The sequence below is a fragment of the Gouania willdenowi genome, chromosome 21, assembly GCF_900634775.1.
Source record: "Gouania willdenowi chromosome 21, fGouWil2.1, whole genome shotgun sequence".
Classification (NCBI taxonomy): domain Eukaryota; kingdom Metazoa; phylum Chordata; class Actinopteri; order Blenniiformes; family Gobiesocidae; genus Gouania; species Gouania willdenowi.
Window position 1 is genome coordinate 22,203,378 of NC_041064.1, and position 18,932 is coordinate 22,222,309.

General features: G+C 37.8%; 1 protein-coding gene across 3 annotated transcripts; it reads left to right on the forward strand.

Annotated features, from left to right (window-relative positions):
• Nucleotides 1–1,879: 1,879 nt before the first annotated feature.
• Nucleotides 1,880–18,598, forward strand: cracdla (cracd like a). 3 transcript variants are annotated; one of them, XM_028436825.1, is made up of 10 exons: nucleotides 1,880–2,012; nucleotides 8,573–8,675; nucleotides 10,579–10,723; nucleotides 10,802–10,937; nucleotides 11,054–11,209; nucleotides 12,194–12,442; nucleotides 12,525–13,491; nucleotides 15,937–16,832; nucleotides 17,899–18,019; nucleotides 18,124–18,598. In XM_028436825.1, exons 2-10 carry the CDS (start codon nucleotides 8,627–8,629, stop codon nucleotides 18,315–18,317), a joined length of 2,913 nt encoding a protein of 970 aa, XP_028292626.1. In that variant the 5' UTR covers nucleotides 1,880–2,012; nucleotides 8,573–8,626; the 3' UTR covers nucleotides 18,318–18,598. The 3 variants fall into 3 exon arrangements, with proteins under 3 accessions (XP_028292626.1, XP_028292627.1, XP_028292625.1); XM_028436826.1 differs by having other exon boundaries at nucleotides 1,899–2,017; XM_028436824.1 differs by lacking the exon at nucleotides 1,880–2,012 and having other exon boundaries at nucleotides 8,482–8,675; nucleotides 18,124–18,386.
• The last annotated feature ends 334 nt before the right edge of the window (nucleotides 18,599–18,932 follow it).

Here is an 18,932-nt window from a genome sequence, read left to right on the forward strand (position 1 = left end):
CTCATTACCGCTTAAACAACTGGTGTTTAGACACAGTAGCAGCGGCTAACACAGGTTGGTTTTGATGCATCACCTTCTATGTTTTTCTTCTATTCATGGAGGACAACGTGAAAGTGACATACACTAATATTTGTATTTACGCTTTTGACTCCTTTGTCACAGACAGAAAAGCTTTGATCAGTAGAAATAGAGCTTGACCACGATTCTCTACAACAGGGACGGGTCACAGCAGGGGCCACAAAAAATGTGATTGTATCTGTTCCAAGGGTCACATGATCAACATTAATGTCAACATTTAGAATAATGACTGATCTGAGCATTAATAAAGGGGGGGGGGTTGTGTGTTTTTGTTGTTCTCTGGTTTCATTGTTTTGTCAGTTTTTAATCATTTTGTGTGTTTTTGTTATTTATGTTGTAAATATGTGTCTTTTTCTGTCATTTTCGGCATTTTTGTTGTCGATTCGTACATTTTTTCAGGTCACTTTCTGTATTCTTGTTTTTTCTGTACTTTCCTGCCATTTTGTTGACAGTTTGTGTCATTGGAGTTATTCTGTAATGTGTTTTTCTCGTCATTTTGTTTGTTTAAGCAGCTTGTTGTGTCTACCTTTGTTGACATTTTGTTTTTGTAGGAGTCTTTTTGTGTATTTTTTATTTTATTTGTGTGTTTATTTTGTTGTCGATTTGTGTGATTTGGGAGTTATTTTGTGTGTTATGTCGGAATTTATATTTGTTACAACTTCTTGAAATACAATTTTTGGGGATTTGTTTTGGGGCAGCACATGTGGCCCCTGGGCCGACAGTTGCTCATGTCTGCTCTACAACTAATCACTATTTGACGCAATGATTTTCTGTCACACCTGATGTACACTTGGCACAATAAAGGTAACTTATCACGTCCTTATTTTTCTGAATACAAAAAATAATTTAGTAGTAAAATTTAAATAAAAACTCACACTCTTAAAATACAGTGCTTTGTAATGCATGTATTCCCTGCATGTAATCCAGCTGTCACTGTCTGGATTTGTATCCTGGTGGCAGATTTAGGAGGATTCGTGTGATGAGGAGCCTCATCAGGGATGCTCCACATCACTCAGTCAGACACACAACAGGGATGTAAAAAAAAGTTTTATTTTCCAATCTCTGCAGCAGTCGTCCTTCTAGTTGGCAGGAGCCCAGTGGCCTAGATAGTGTTTCCATCACTGACTGTGTATGTCTGTGTATCTTTCTTTTAAATGATTAATGAATTGGTGTCTGAAAATCCAAAATTTCCAGAAATTTTTTCAATATCCAGGCTTGATAAACATCTATCGTATTTATTACATTTATAAACACAAACATAGGAATTCTTGTGGGTTTGATTCCACCCACGGCCCTCGTAGTCCAACCTAAGCCTCCAGGTTCTCATTGGTGTTTTGGTTTCCTCTCACTCGCTGTCTGAAAACGCTAAATAACTGGAGTTTTTCCAACTGAGTGTGTCTAGAAATCTGTGCATGTGGTCATTTCGTATGTCCCTAAGCATTTTTGAGAATAATGAAAGTGTAGTAAACACCAAGCCTGTTGGATCATAGAAGAAGAAGAGAGAGCCTAATGATGAAAGCATGCAACTCTGTGGTCCACAATTCCTACATGTGTGTCCTCTTTCCAAAGGGAGCTTTGGTTTTCTCCACTACTCTCATTTCTGGACCTAAAATCAGGTTAACGTTTTATAAGGAGCTTAGCACAGGGGGCCGCAGTGTGCCACTAATGTAATGGAGTATCTCTCTCTCTTTTTCTCTCCCTCCTTTCCTTGTGCTTTCACATTTGTCCTCTTTTCTCTTTGTGCATTTGCTTGTGCTGTCATAGAGTGACCTTCTACCCCCGCACTTTCTTTCCTCTCTCTCTCTCTCTCTCTCTCTGAGCCTCACTCCATCTACAGATGTGGACATAGTAAGCTCTGAGGTTTAAACAGTGACAGCTGAGAAAAGAGGATACACTCTATACTCAGATGAGGACAAATTGTGGGGACGAGTCTGGTAAGGTGACTTTTTTTTTTTTTTTTTTGCCTGAATGTGTCCTTGACTTGTAAACAATCAGGTGTTTCTACTGCTGCTGTTTGTGGATTATAATCACGGTGCTGTAAAGTCGTACAAGGATCTCTCTGCAATGCCAGTAAGGCAGTGGATAAATTTAAAAAAAAAAATGGACTGTTTACTTCCAGTAGTGGGAATCCATTCACAGGGCAGTAAACTCACAGGTTAGTACATGTGGCATTCAGGTGCTGATATCCTGTTTAGTGGACCATACTGGCTGATATGAGAGGTGTGGTGTGGACTTTGCATGATTATTCATTACCTCTCCTTGTCTTATCAGGCTAGCATGCACACACACACACACACACATGCACATGAACACACACATGCACACACACACACTGTTGACAGAAACTCCTTGGCTACAAATGCAAAGGGTGTGAAATGCAGAGGAGAGTTAATACTTCTTGTGTACAGGAAAGAGTCGTCACCTTTCACCAGGTTTTACAGAAAGAAGTAGTTAAAGCCTCAAAATATCACTAACATATTTTACCCTTGGGGTCAATCTGACCCCAGGGATATTTGCCCTTTGGAAAATGATTTTCAAAAATGTTTTGACCAAGTTTTTGCATCAGACACTTTGTTTATTTGTTGAATACGGAAATATCACTTCTACTTTGGCAGGTGTGAGTCGTTGGCAGGGTTGGGGTCAATTATAATTGCAATTTGAAAAATCCGTTGCTGTCGTAATCCTGGTGAAATTGTAATTGAGTTCAGATAATTGACTTTGTAATTGTAATTGCCATGAACATTCTATAGAAATTGACAATTATAATTTCATTTATTTTAATAAACTGGGGAACCATGTTACAGTTCTATATGTACAGTTCTACACATACTGTATGTAGGTAACAATTATTACAATATGTTTCATATCAAGCTTTCCCACATTTTACCATTTAAAAATATATAAATCTGGGGGTGTAGTGACTCCCACTACAAAAGTATTAAAAACTACTAAAAGTATTAAAAACTATAATATTGTTGATTAGGATGCTTAACAAGGTAACCAAGAAATTAGATGATAGATATTTGTTTTTAGTGTATTTTACAGCTGATTTAGGACCTGTTAGCATAAGAGATGCTAACAGAAAGCTAACACAAAAGGAAGATGAACTTTTATTAGGTCATTTTTTTTCAAGCTCAGTAATTATGATTAATTGTATTTGAGAACGTAATTGTAATTGACTTTCAGGGGTAAAATAATCATTGAAATTGACCAAAATAATTGTCACGGTAAATGTAATTGAGTTGTAATTGAACATGGGTAATTTGAAAGCGTAATTGTAACTGAAAAATGTAATTGACTACAACCACGTCATGTATGAACTCAAAAGTATCAACTCGTGCACCTGCAGGTGCGAGGATATAAGGTCACACACACACACACACACAAGTTTAACACCGCTAAAACAGCTTGGGGTCAAATTGACCCCAGAGGACGTGTTCAGCACATTGAAAAAATATCGTCACGAGAATGTTATGCTTAATCAATCAATTGTACCCATCAAATTAAGAAAAGTGATGAAATATGAAGCAAAAAAAGAAGTAAACAATTGTTTTTTGAACTGACCCCAAGGAGGGTTGAATCAGATCTACAATGGCAACATTTGAATTATGATTATTATATTGTTTTTAAATAGTTTCTATCCAGAAGCTGCAGCATCTGAGCTGACCAAAGTGATTTGTGTTTGATATTGTTGAGTGTTTGATTGCTCATACACTGTGTGATATCTGACATGTGAGACTAAAGTTACCCAGTTGCAGAAATAGTTTGTCCTTGCTGTAAATCTGCTGTCTGTTGCCAATAGCTTACTGAAGGTTTACAGACCCAAGGGCGTTTCAGACAGTGTAAGACATCTTACGCTGACACGCCTCCAGCAGGTTTCAGAATGTGATTAATATGTCACCATGTTGCTCTTTAGAAAACATGATAATAACCTCACCGTGCAGGAGAACATATACAGACCCTTTCCAAAAAAATTAGAATGTCATGGAAAAGTTGTTTAATTCCCATAATTCCATTCAAAAAGTTAAACTTTTATAGATTATAGATTCAGGGCCCACAATTTAATGATTTCAAGTATTTGTTTGTTTATTTTTATATAATTTTAGCTCATTAAACCCTCGAAAACAGGATTTCAAAAAATTAGAATACTGTGAAGAAATCACCATTTACTTCTGAGTTTTTGCAGAGAAAAAAGAGAAGAAGGACTGGACTGTTGGCCAGTGGTCCATGGTCTTCTTTTCTGATGAAAGTAAAGTGTGCCTTTCATTCAGGAATCAAGGTCCAAGGCTTTGGAGGAAGACGGGTGAGGAACAGAACAGAACATTGCGCCCCAAATCATGACTGACTGTGGATATTTCACACTGGACCTCAAGCACCTTGGGTTCTGTTCCTCACCCGTCTTCCTCCAAAGCCTTGGACCTTGATTCCTGAATGAAAGGCACACTTTACTTTCATCGGAAAAGAGGACCTTGGACCAACAGTTCAGTCTTTTTTCTCCTCTTTTTTTTTTTCTGCAAAAGCTGAAAAGTAAATGGTGATTTCTTCACAGTATTCTAACTTTTTGAAATCCTGTTTTTGTGGGCTTTATGAGCTGGAAGCCCAAATTATGTAAAGAAATAAACAAATAAATAGTTGAAATTGTTTAAATTGAGGGCCTTGAATCTATAATCTATGAAAGTTTAACTTTTTGAATGGAATTATGGAAATTAAACAACTTTTCCATGATATTCTAACTTTTTGGAAAGGGTCTGTATAATCTTGAGGATGGAGGCCCACCATGCACACTGAGTTTGAACACCACAGCTACAACTGCTCAACATAGATTGACCTGAGCAGATGATTTAATTTCTAAACTTCCATACACAGAGGATCTTTGTTTCTATTTCTGTCATTTAATTAAAAAATACACACACAAACAAACAATCTAATGACGAGAACAAGAACATCTTTGTCAGGTATAAGAGGACATCTCTGATGAGGAAGGAAGAAAAATATAAGCACCTTTTTATTTAGTTTTATTCAAAATGTTGTCATCAGCACTATTTCAGACAGTTATAATCTAGTTAGAGTCAACTAAATGGCATTAAGATTTTAGTTGACTAAATCTGCTGCAGATACAGTCGACTAAAACATTTGCAGGATAATAATTTAGGCTTTTTTTTATTTAATGTTCAATTACCATTTAACAAGCTGATGGTATTATCATTTGTAAATAGACAGAGAAATTTGATGTGATCAATGCACATGACCACATGAGATCTGATTGGATTTTGTTCTATGTGACGAAATTATAGTTTATTTTTTAATAGTTGACAAAAAAAAAAATCTATATATTTTGATACAGTTTTCACTTATGTTTATTTTTTTGTTTTTCAAATGAGTCATAGTCTAGTTTTGATCATTTAAAGAAAATGGAACGGGACTAGAAAAAATCAACACTGATCTGTATCCAAAGCTGTATATATTTATATATACTAGTACAGTGCCCGTCGGAGGTATGTATTCATATTGACATTAACAGGAGTTCCTTGCTTTTATAGATAGATGTAAACAATGAAGTAACTTCAAATTAATTCAATAAAAACAACTTAGCTAAGGTTGAAGGCAAAGTTGGGGTGAATTACTTTTTTCAATTACAATTCAATTACGATGAGTATTTTCTCCAATGCTTGTCATTTATAGGCCTATTGTGATGATTGTCTGTGCTTTTGTATGTGTGTATAGGGTTGTTCTAGCATCTTTACATATACATTTTAGTGCATTGATGATAATCTAATAATAAAATAACATAATCTTATGTAAAAGTCCAACTAGGGACTAGAGTTGGAATTTAGCAATAGCTATAAACTCTTGTACAAAACATCAGTCACATACTATTGTTATTATGTAAAACTGTTTCGTCCCTATTCATATAAAATTCTATTATATCCTAACTTTAACCCTTCTTACCTTAACCACCTGTCTGGGTGTGAAGATTCACTCATAGGTCATATGAAAACTTGTTATGTGTGAGCTATAGAACTGTAACAGTTTTTCGTTTAATTACATTATACCGGTATATGACAATTTTGATAGAATTCCCATGCAAATTACAATTACAAAGTCAATAATCTCAACTCAATTACAATTACAACAGCAATAGATGTTTTCAATTACAATTATAATAATGCCATATTTGTAAATATTTATTAATTCCACAATTACAATTATAATTGACCCCAACCCTGGTTGAAGGGTTGTATTGCACAGGCACTGAGACCATGCAATTCTAGCATTTATTGTTAAATGTTGGATGCAGCTGTTTAACACCTGCACTTATTGTTAAATTCATATTACAACATTTTCACCAAGACAAATCTCAGCTGATTCCACTTTTATCTTCCTTTATTTCTCAAAGCAAATAGAAGCTGCAGCAACATGTAACACAGTAATGGTTAGTCCAGGTCATTGTTTTTAATGGACTCCAAGTGGGTGGTTAATGAAAGGTTATTATTTAGTGACATTTTATTCTGCTTCTCAGCCGAAGAAGAGTAGTTTGAAAATGACCTGCATGTCGATGACCTTGTGGACGTCAACATTTTTAAGCTATATATATATATATATATATATATATATATATATATATTCAAAATCTAAAAGATGTGCCGATGATAAAGACTTGTAGTGCTAGGTTTAAAAACCAATTTGAAATAAACAAATACAGTTAGTGCAACCAGGGTTAGGAGTGGTTATAATGCAAGGTTAAAAAAAACAATATAAACATTGTTGCCTGTTGGATTCATTGTCACATAAAATGCTTTGAAATTTAGCAATCAAAAAGTATTTGCAGGTAGTTAACAAGATTGTATACACCATTAGCCGTATCGTCTGTGACTCTGTCCAGTAAGAATGCTTGATGTAATGATAGGTAAGGTTACAATCCTTTATATAATCCTTTATGATGAGAAAGTGAAGTGAAAGGATATAAAGCTGGTATTATAAAGTCATTTGTTACTCATCAACTTGCTTTAAAGGGCCAATGTTAAGCTAAATGGACTTTTCTGTTATTTAAACATGATAAAAGTGCTATTAGGGCTTCATACACATGCCCAAAGTGGTTTTTTTTTCATTGATTCCTTCAGTTGTTAGTTAGAGGGTGATTTGCTCGTTTCCTACTACAGGGTGAGCCCAAACACCCCGCTTCAAATTGATGACGCGTTCCCACTTTGATGACGAATTTGACTTGGCACTGAGCTGGAGAAGCTGCGTCTCCAGGAAGCTCTCTGCCGTGATTGACATATAAACAGACACGCCCACGAAGGTGGGCATTTCAGCATCCTTTGCGCAGTGCTATGTATGTGTTTTCTACAGTATAAGTATGTACCAATGAACGCCCCGCCCCCACGCTCTGTCTCGTGTTCATAAAGCAGTATGAGCTCGGTTTCAGAGTGGGTTTGAGGAGGGCGGGCCCATAGACACGCCCACAATGCATAAGTAGGCCGCAAATCAGCCTGTTTGTGTAGAGTTGCTCAGAAAGTCACTTTTCAGAGGCAAAAACTCTGGAAAAAAGGCGAGTTTGGGAAAATAAACCTCATAAACCTTTTTAGAGTTCTTAGAACAAATGGAGATGAGTGAAAAATAGCATGACATGGGACCTTTAAAACAACTAAGTAAAGCAAGTGTATTTGCTACTTATACGTTTTTCACACAACCTGCGACATTTACTGCAGAATTTTGTTTGTTTTGTGTTTTTTAAAAGAATACTGAGAGAATATTAACACTTAAGCAATTAAAAAAGCAGTTCAAAAGCATTTGGGGGAATTTAGAAAAAGCTTTTTTTTTTTTGTACTAGTACAAAATGATTGATTTAAACTCTGAAAACAGACGTTAAAAAAAATGAGATTTACAATCACAGTTGGACTGGTTGCGGTTCTTCTGTGAAGATGTTTCACTCCTTCAAAAAGAGACGTCTTTATCTCTAACCATGTCTAGTTGAGGGTTCAGGGTTCATGTAGTTAACACCACTTTCCTTAACAGTGGCTCTGCGGTTCAACTTTACTGGTGTTTCTTCAACAGCTATCGAAAAGTCACATGACCCTTGGCTTTGGCGAAATGGTTATTAGAAAGCACATGTAACAAATTACAAAATACAATCACTTTCCTATGAAACAGTTAAGGGCAGAATTACCTGTTTAGTGTGCAGTAATGTCTTATTACACAAAAGATTAGTTGTTTTTTTTTTTGTTATGCTCCTCTTGTTATAAAATGCCACTCAAAATAACTGAATACATTGATTGTTTAAACTCTGTTTATATTATAATTCGTACGATATGATGATGTTTTCCTAGGAACTGTTTCCACACCCACCTCACCTCCTTGCAGATCTGTTCCCGATAATGAGCCGTAATAAACCTTTGAACCCTGTGTCACTTGGAGAACTTTTATGTCAGATGAAACTATCATCTCAGTTGAACGTTAGAGGACTTTATTTCAGGGACTGTGTTGGTAATTGCAGGTGTCGGAGTCGTTCAACTTTGATCTGATCTGAACGTTTACAGACATCAGAAAAATGGAGAATTTGCCAGGAGATACAGATGAAGCCCCAGAGGACAGTACAGGTAAGATAATTAGTCTATTAGAAGCTCAAAGCAAATTTGAAGGATATTTGATGCTTTTAACAACAGTTCAAACTTGGTGAGCACGCAAGGATTAAATAGTTTGTATTTAACAAAACAGAGAGGAAAAAAAATTATTGAAGGTATCTAAAGATAGTACAAAGTACTTCTGCTTATATTGTGTTAAACTGTCATTTATCATGTCAAACAATTGTCCCACCACATTGGAAAAGGTGCGTTATTGTACACAGATCAAATAACTGCAGAGGTCATTGAAGTACAGTGAACTCATTTTCAAGTTTATGAAACAAGCCTACGACGAGTGTTATCATGCTGAAGTAGGTATCAGAGGCATCATAAGATACACTGTTCTGTCAGCAGAAATTCAGAGAATCTATAATGATTTAGTTCTGATGAGCCTGCGTGAACAGGAGCCTAATTTCCTGTTCTTCGCTGACATAGATGACACCCAGTAGCATTAAAGTCCACGTAGGAATCAACAGTTTTTGAGAACTTCATATCAGCTCATTTGTACCACACCCAATAGCACTTAGATCACATTTAATCTCCATTCTGACGGTTGGATATGATTTAATTTTGCTGACCATGTCTGCATGCGTAGTACATTATTAATCTTTTACCATGTGACTGGCTCATCAGCTGATTGCATTGGAGAGCTGTGAAACAGGTGTATCCAATGTAGTGGCCAATGAGCATTCACGAAGTATTAAAATACAAATAACTTTTTAATGTATTGTTGATTTATTTGGTTATATCCTAATGTATGCAAGCAGATTGATGAATTTTAACTTTTTTTTGTCTGCACATGTTGTCGAAGGTCAACACTACATGTAGTGCAATCTTTTCACGACAGCAATGCATTTTTTTTAGTATTGCAATTAAATAAATGAATTCATTTTATTGTATAATTCTGCCCATCTTCAGCCCTCCCTAAGGAAGGGTAAGAAATACATGAATAAATGGATAATATAAAAAGAGAGGGCAGTTTTACACCTAGGTGAGGGGAAGGGAACACGGAAGAGGGAGTCGGGGTAGAAAAACGGAAGGGTGGGGAAGAGTCGACTGCTTTAAGGTGAGAGTGCAATGTGATGTTACAGTTGTGCATATTGTGCTGATTCTGTTGTGCAATTAGTTAAGCCAGTCTGGTGACAAGTATGGAGAATGTATTTCACTTTTAATAATTCATTACATAATAAACTTTTAGAAAATATAGTTGATCCTTTTTTTCTTGCATTCAGTATGTTTTGTGTGTGCGTGCGTGTTTTTGGGCTTGCACAAAAGAAAGTGGCTGTTCTAGCCACTCTTAAGATCAAATAAGGCCATATGAAGCTTTGGATCTCCTGCTCGAGTTCCTTTAATCGTTTAAAGCTGATATACAGAGTTTCTGAGAAATATATGTTTATGTATGATTCTTTTGAAATGTGAAAAAATACCTAACTAGTCTTTTACTATGGTCTACTGCCTCATATACATTAATTTATATAAGTCCCTCCTTCGTCCTATAGACCCTTATACAAATACAAACGATCGCAGAGTGCACCCAGCCAATAGGCTTCGACTTCCTGTTTTTGAGACTGTCAATCAAAGTGAATGCAGAACTGTGCACGGAACAGATAAATATGATTTTGGCTCTTACCTGACCCATAGACCTATATCAATGCGACCTTGTTATGTTCTGCGATGCGCGTGCAGAAAAGTAGAGGCGTGGCTTCTGCTAGATTGGCAGAGGCTGTGGGAGGAAGTGGAGCTGTTTAGGGCGGGACAACGACACGTTTCTCAGCTTTAAGGATAATATAAAGCTATCAGGCGGTAATTCCAAGTTTTAAAAAAGCATGTATTGTTGAGATTATACTGTATCTGATCTATGTATCATCATCCTCTTTAGGACGTAAGAAGTCAAAACTGAAGTCTCTAAAAACCCGAATCTTTGGAAGGAGTAAGAGGACAGGTGAAGAGGAAAAAACCAAACTTAGCCAATCAGCCAGTGACATCACTGCAGCAAAAAGACTGGGATCTGAAGAAGATTTAGAGTGAGTGTCTAAATCCCTGCATAAGGTTTATGCCCATACATAAATAAATACTTAAATACTTTTCTGTCTTCCACGTAGATGTTCTCAAGTGATGATGGGATCTCGAGCGATGTCCCATGACAGCATCTTTTTGGCTGATCAGGCAACGATAGATGCTGAGCCAGCTCGAGTCCTATCTCAGGAGAATGTCCACAGCAAGATCAAAGCCTTGCAGGTTTGGACACTGTTTCATATTATTCATATTATCATTTTCTTCTGTCTCTGAGGACAAATTAGAAAAACGTGGCTCTAACAACCATGCAACATTGTCTTTTTCAAAATATATCTTAGATGAAGCTTCAGCAGCAGAAGATGCATTTGGGCCCACCTCCTATGGTTTTTCCAAAACGATCTGAGGATACGAGCCCCCATTTAGAGGACAATCTTCCACGTAGTCCTCCAGACACTCCTGAGGAAGACAGTACATTACAGGACGCATGCTTTAAGGTAATTTAAGCAAACTATTGAAAAACCAGAAGAAAATATCTTACTTGTGGGTTTTTAGAGTTCCATTCAACATCATTTTATGCTTGTATAAACTGTTATATTGACTCAATTTGTGCAAAATTTTTACTTAACGTGGACAGAGGAATAGAAAAAGACATCATAACAGCAAGTGCAATCATTTTATTTTATTCTTTGTGCTGATTTTTAACTTCAACCTAGAAGATCACTTTCACAATTTTGAATACCTGGTTAATAAAAGGAAATATTTAGCAAATACATTTCTTTTTCATTCATAGAATTTCATAAGGATTGTTTGTTGGTAGCACCACTCCTTTCTGTCAAAGGAATATATTGGTAAAAATGGGTCACTAATGTTTGTAGCGCAGTAATCCCTTAAGCAGCTGGCCCCTGTCGATTTCAAAAAACAGTTTTTATGAAAAAGCAGAGCAAGAACTGCAAGCCGGGTTCCATTTTAGGACAGATTAGTTCAGTGTTTACTGAATTTAATTTGATGGACTGTACACAAAACCAGCATGTCATTTTGGGAGCAGCCTTACTCAGTGTGTACAAAGACTCTTTTGCTGCCAAAGCAGTCCACAACAGTTGCAACCTGCACTGCTTTAACCTCTAAGGGTGTGCTGCATTTTAGATCCCTGAGATGTTTGCAGTGGGTCTTTGAAAACATGGAAATTGTGTTTGGCTTTCATTGATTGGATTTTTGCATCCAGTGCATCAAACAGATGCAGGATTAGATATATATCTGGTGAATTGGAGTCAAAAGGTGAAACTTGCTCTAAAACCAATCTTGAACCAATTAAGTGGTTTGGCATATATCATAGGAGCTTCTACCATCAGATAAAACTGTTTCCAATTAACAGATGACTGCAGAATGACGTCATACTGTGTCATTTTAACGTGTTGTAATATTTTCATACTTTTGATTAAACAATGCTGATTTATGTGTTTTTTTTTTCTAAATTTCAGATGCCATCCCATGATCGCCCACTGTCACCCATCCCTAAATCTGCACCAATAAAATCTGCGCCCTTGTCTTCGGCCCTTGTACTTCCTCAGTCTGTCCCTACCAATACCTCCTCTTCCACTTCTGAGCTTCCATTGGACTTCAGCACACCAGCTAAGTTCACTCCCTGCTTGGATACATCAGCTGCACGCCACCGAATGCATATCAAACCCAAGAAACAGAGAGCAAGCACTAAAAAAACAATCACTGCGGTGAGTGACCACATAGCCTTAATCTCAAACTGTTAAACATATCAAGATTAAACATCAGGTTTTTGCCCTTCTTTTCTCACAGAATCAATCCCAACCAATAACTGATCAGTTCCAGCTTGTGAAGGAGGAAGAGCAGATGCTTAGTGTTCAAGAGGAGGTGGAGGTGGAAACAGAACAAAGAAAGGATGACATTTACTGCTCTCCTTTAAACTCTGCAGCAGTGACAACTCAATCATCAAGTACTGGATACGACCATGTACTTCCAGGGGCATCGTCTGGAGCACATCAGATAGTTTGTCCAACGCTGAACAATCGTACAGATCCTTTGCCTAATGAACAATTACATACTTTTATGGAGTCAGAGTTTAGGGAAAAATCAGAACGAGTACTTGAGACACAAGCAGTAAACCAAGACAAGGGAAGTAATCCTTTCAAATCCGAACTGGCAGAAGTTTCTTCAAACCAGTTGCCCACTTCTTCTGCCAAGCATTTACTTGATCACCAGCAAGCACAAGTTGAAGCTGAGAGTATACAAAAATTAAAGAGACCAGCACCAGGCTCAGGGTCTTTCCATTTTACCATTAACACTGCCAAAAACCAAGCTGCAGAAAGACCCCGATCTGGCAGTTTTGTTGAAGTTTTAGAGCAAGCACAGGCAAGGCAGAAAAGACTCAAAGAGGCAGAGGAGAGAAAAGAAGACCTTAAGGGTCTACAAGGAAAAGGAGGGTCCTTTACTGTGGGACGATTAAGACAAGAGGGCACAAGAGTCACTCCATGGGACAGGAGGGACAGTTTAAAAAAAGTTGAACACAGTCAGGGGGCAATGGTGATGTCTGGGGACGCAAAGAAGGTTCAGGAAGAAGAAGGAAAAGCAGCGTTTGGAATAAAATTGCGTTCAACTTCCCAGTCAGTCAGAGTGCTGTCAGATTCTTTGACTGGCCCTCAATCAAAGTCAGAAGAAGACCAGGGTGCAAGCAAGAGTGTTGTCAACATGGCTGACAAACTGCCAGCAAACATCTCTACTTTCTCAAAAGAACTCAGAGTAACAGGTGAGTAATACCATGGGCATGGTGCTTTGGCTCCAATACCTCATCACTATTGGTTTGAAACAGTTAACCAATTGGGAATCATGTATTCTCCCATACTTGTGTTTTTCTTTAAGCCTTTGTGTGCTCCAAAATGTTTGTGTATTCCTGTGTTCAATTTTACAACCTAAAGATTACATTTCGGTAAAATAAATAAAGAAATACAACTCATAGCCTTCCATTTACAAAGCTGATTTTAATTTAATGTTCCACAGAAACAATCAAAACAATATATACATAACAAATTATTCCAAGACCCCAAAGCATACCATTAGGATTTTTTTTTCTTCTAAAAGTCGAATAAACACGCAGAACAGATTGAGTCTGTACAACAAGAAAAAGTTGGGTTAACTAGAACACTGTTTCTCAATCTGTTTTTGGTGATGAACCCCCTGTGAAGGTTGAGGCCAAGTAACCACTCAGTGTGATGCTCTTTGGGTTTAAAATAATAAAAAACAAGGACTGTGTTAAGGAAAGGTTTTTTCAAGTATAAAATTAAATACCATACTAATTTCAAAAGGAACTTGCACTTTGTCATCTGAGGTGGTTAAGGGATAAAGGGTGGAAAGTTGGACACAGATGAATAGAAAAAAGGAGCGGGTTGTTAGATTGAAGTGGAATAAAACCATAAAGTCCACAAAAAATGAACAAACCCAAAAAGACTGGGTGAGTAAGACAGAACAAAGACTCAGCAGGCATTCAGTCTTTCAGCTAACCTCAAGTAGGGTGTTAATTATATAGTGGGCACATCTGAGTGGAAACAGCAGAGAGGAAATAAACCTATACTTAAGCACTATCACACGAAAGGGAGTGCTGTTGTGGTGAAATATCAGCACTGGTGTGATCCGGTCATAGGCACAAGGCCGAAGGCAGAGTGCAGTAGATTTTCACACAACAGCACAACCTCGAGTGTGATATTGCTTTTATACAACAGTTTTACAAGCGCATTTTATTAGTTGACAGTAATAAGTTACTAGAGATTATTATACAGTATGTTATTTAATCATTTGGCTACGCCAACAAAAATAGTTCCACAAGTGGAGAGCACACACGCTACGTTCACACTGCAGGCAAATGTGACCAAAATCCAATCTTTTTGCCCATATGTGACTTGCATCTGATCTGTTAAAGACGGTCTGAACAACACAATTCCGATTGTAATGAATGCCGCATTGTCAAGGCTGCTGACATCCCTAACCCACCAGTGTTGACTCCAACTCCACATCCAAACATTCCGCTGTAACGATGTAGCAGCTATCACATTGAAAACGGCAAGAGCGATAATCCTGACTCTCTTCTTTTTCACTTTCCTTAAAGTTATGAAGTGCTGACTTCTGTTGGAAAGAACATTTCTCAGCGCAACACACAGTCCTACACTGGATGTTTTCATATTTACTTCAGTAAACACTGTGGGCTCATTGGTCACCTTAGGACCTCTTCTGCAGATGCGCGTCACTTCTGAGTCACATTACGTTCGTACTCCAAACTGATTGAAAATGCATGTAATATGACAAACACACACAAAAAAATCTCTGTTTTTGAAAAAAATCGGAATTGTATATTAAGACCTGTAGAATGAACGTAGTGAACAGTGTACTGCGGTGTGTAGCCCAAGATGTAACGGTAATTAATAGTATTTAGATCAGCTGTACAGTGGAGTGATATGATCCGTAAGAAGTCGCAGTGCGTTGTTGCTCTATAACAACGCTCTTGGAATGTCTTTCATCCAATCAAATCACTTGGTCGACACTAACTGTTGTATAATCACTAACACATCACAGACACAAGACTGTAAGAGTACAGACACACGCAGGAATCCTGACTCACAATCAATGACAGAAACAGAGAAAGGACTAAAGCAATCATAAACAACATGAGTGGGGGATATAAAAGGACCAAGAAAGGGTACATACCATAGGAAATTAAAAGTTAAAAATGACTAGCAAATCAAGTACAAATAAACAGGAAAAGTGTTTTAAGGTCAAATGTTTCAATTAACTTCTAATGTAGGGAACATATGTGGGATGTATATGCATTTATTACGCAAAAAAGTAACACAATTTCATGAAATAATACCTAAAAATATCAGTTTGTTTCATGAATTCAAAAAAATAAATGATTGATGACATTAGATTTGTTACTGCACAAATTATTGATCATTTTTTTTTTTCAAATTTAAAAGAAACTTTGCACAATGCAGGAACTCAAAGTTTGTGTTTGCTGCAGTCATATTTTAGCTCGTTGCACAGGTGCAGTGCATAACACTGCTACAAGATAAGTTTATACAGTATGTGGATAATGAGTCTAAGATAAGCTTAGTGCTGATCGTACAAGGACTTTGTTCTCATTGAAGCACATTCCAGACTTTGTGTTGCTAAGCTTGTCTAACAGATCTGTGTCACTCCTCAGATCCAGCTGACCTCCCCCATCCAGTCAGACAGAACGCTCCAGTTACTGAGGATCCTCACGCCACGCCAACTACTGTCCCAATGACTTTTCTGACCTCCAAAGAGGCAGCAAGTACTTTGAAATCACAGGATCCTCCACCTGCTCCTCAGACGACTGAGGTGTCCTGGATGAGTTTGGCGATAGAAAAGACCAGGAGCCTCCAGCAGCTTGTCACAAGGAGATTTCCAAGAGAATTCACCGGCACGCAAACTGCAGGCCGAACACAAGCACAAGTGCAGTCCACAGGTCAAACGGATGAAGCATTAACAGTAGAAGGTGTAAAACCCCAGCAGAGTGTATTAAACCAACAATCTGCTGATACAGTGAAAGCAGAAAAACCTCCGAGCACAAGCCAGATGCAGACTGTAAAATCATTTCCAGTGAAGATATCAACAGCATCGCCTGTCCTGTCAAATACTCCTGGAGAAGCAAAAACCATCAAACCCACCACCGAAGAACAGTCACAAGCAAGCACGGCCCAGTCCATTTCACAACCTGCGTCTCATCCACCCGTACAGACCAACCCACGGACTAACCTGCCCCCCCAGCGCACTTTGGTGCAAGCTGAGACTGCAGTTCACTCAACACAGCCCCAGTCTTTTTTAAACCAGCAGCAACCTGCATGGAGGTTTAACTCACTTAAACTCACAGCTTCAGGTCCAACATCATCTTTGGTTTCGCAAGCTGTGGTTCCTAGTTCAGTTACTGCACTGGAAAAGGGGGAGAGAGATGCTTCTGGGCCAAATGAGGCTCCTCCCATCTCAATTAGAAAAGCTGTGTGGTCGGGTTCAGTGAATGAAAGAGCTGCTTTTTTGGAGAGACATGCAGAGTGGACGTCATCTTCTGGACCCAGTGGGGTTTGTAGTTATATGTTATTCTCTCTTCAAATAAACATGATACATAATCTTCACATCCATCCATTCATCCATACATCCATCTATCCATCCAAAACAAACACACATTTGAACATGGCTCAGGTGGTAGGGGGGTTGTCTTCTGATTGAGAAGTTGGGGGTTCAATCCTAGAATATACTTGTCTATGTGTCAAAGCGTCCTTGGGAAAGACACTGAAGCCTAAGTTGCTCCGAGTAGTCGACAAGCACCTTGCAGCTCTGTCCCATTGGTGTGTGTGTGAATGGGTGAATGAGCTTGTAAAGCAATTTGAGTCTACTTCAGTGTGGAGATTAAAGCGCTATATACTGTAAGTCAAGTCCATTTATCAATTACCATAACTATCAACTAGACTTGAACAGCTACAGTATACTCTTTTATTGTGATGAGAACTTTGAATAGCTGGAATCACTGCTCACTGTAATGCAGTATTCTTCCATCTCTCAGGACCCAAGATGAATTGTGAAAATTCACAACTAGTATATTTTGCATATTAATAATAATACAGATGTCTATGATTTGACATGGCAGGACAGTGGTGTAGTGGTTACCGTAAATGCCTCACAGGAAGAATGCCTTGGGTTCAAATTAACTTCAGACGTTTCTGTTTAAGGTTTGTTTGTAGTGATGTTATGTTTGGGTCCTGAGGAGTTCATGTTTGGTGTTTTGAACCAAAACACTTTGGAAACTTCTACTCTAAATGGTTGCTGTTCGTCTGTAAGATGGCCTGTGTCTGTGATGACTTGTGTCCTGCCCAGGGTGTGCCCTCCTTGCACACTTTGCAGTTAAAGATAACCCTTGTATTGTTTATGATGGGGAGGTTAAGAGAAGTGCTTCACTGATAAAACAGCTTGGGTTTGATTCTAGTCTTAGCATATTAAATGACTAATTCAATGTTTTCCGTGTGTTATGGACCAGTGACATGTTCAGGGTTTTCCTTGCTTTTAGTCCATGTCCCAGAATTGCTTTACCAATGGACCTAAAGGATGCTAATGACCAAAATATTTCAGTAAAATGTTATTTTTCCTATAGGTGGAGATGAAGAAAACTCAGCCAGAAGTGCAAACATCAACTGAATCTGCTGCCTTTGCAAAAATCGCACCTCCCATCAGAGACACTGCAGCCGAGGGACGACAAGGCAGAAAACCTGAAGGTCTGTCAGTGCATTATAAGTCATTTACTATACCTCAGCTTTGGAAGTACTATAATCTGTGTTGGTGGTTTTTGTCACGCCATTACATAATGTTTGCTTTTTAGAGTCTGTCCCCACCAAAATCCTAGAAAGACCTCGTGAGGACAAATGGATGCGGAAAAGTACGGAAAAGTCTTCATCACCTTCATCGTCACCCCTATTGTCATCGGTGCTGGCAGTGTCGGAGAGCAGCCAGCCATCCTGGATGGAAATGGCCAAAAGGAAGTCAATGGCTTGGAGTGACAAGACGATGGATTGAGGAAGAAAACAGATGTAGGCCTACAAGGAAACATATGGAAAAACTAATATAAACATTTTTTGATTTTAATAACTTTGTAATGGTTTGTTTTAAACTTGTGGGAATTTTTGTGCTATTGTTTTTATGAATTCTTTAATGTTTTATTGAGGAGTGGAAGACATTTTTCTAGAAGCCATCTAAGGAATGTTGAGAGTAATTATTATCAGTTTGATATAATTGTACATTTTATTAATCTTAAAGTTTATGTAAAATAAAAATAAGGAATATTGTCCTGTAATGAATAATGTTGTGTCTATACATAGTGTTCACAGATATAGTTGTTTATTTATGGGATCTCAAAGTGTGTCACAGTGTTGGTCATTAACTCTTACAATGAGAAAACAACAGGGTATTAGTCCATCAGTTGGAGTACATTTATTTTAGTTTATATTGGAGAGACCAGGGTTTCTCTTCCATACAAATCAGACAACACCAAACTATCATTGCTCAATGCTGTGGTCGAAACAAAGTTAAATAATTAAAACATATCAGTTTGAAAATATGACTAAAATTAATAAAGCAAATGAGTGATGAGGGGAAAAAAATACTAAAATGTGTGACCATAATCTCTACATT

Coding starts and splice junctions, on each gene's coding strand:
- cracdla (XM_028436825.1), top strand. CDS start 8,627: ATGGAGAATTTGCCAGGAGATACAGATGAAGCCCCAGAGGACAGTACA. Junction 11,210..12,193: donor TACAGGACGCATGCTTTAAG/GTAATTTAAGCA, acceptor TCTAAATTTCAG/ATGCCATCCCATGATCGCCC. Junction 18,020..18,123: donor ACAAGGCAGAAAACCTGAAG/GTCTGTCAGTGC, acceptor TTTGCTTTTTAG/AGTCTGTCCCCACCAAAATC.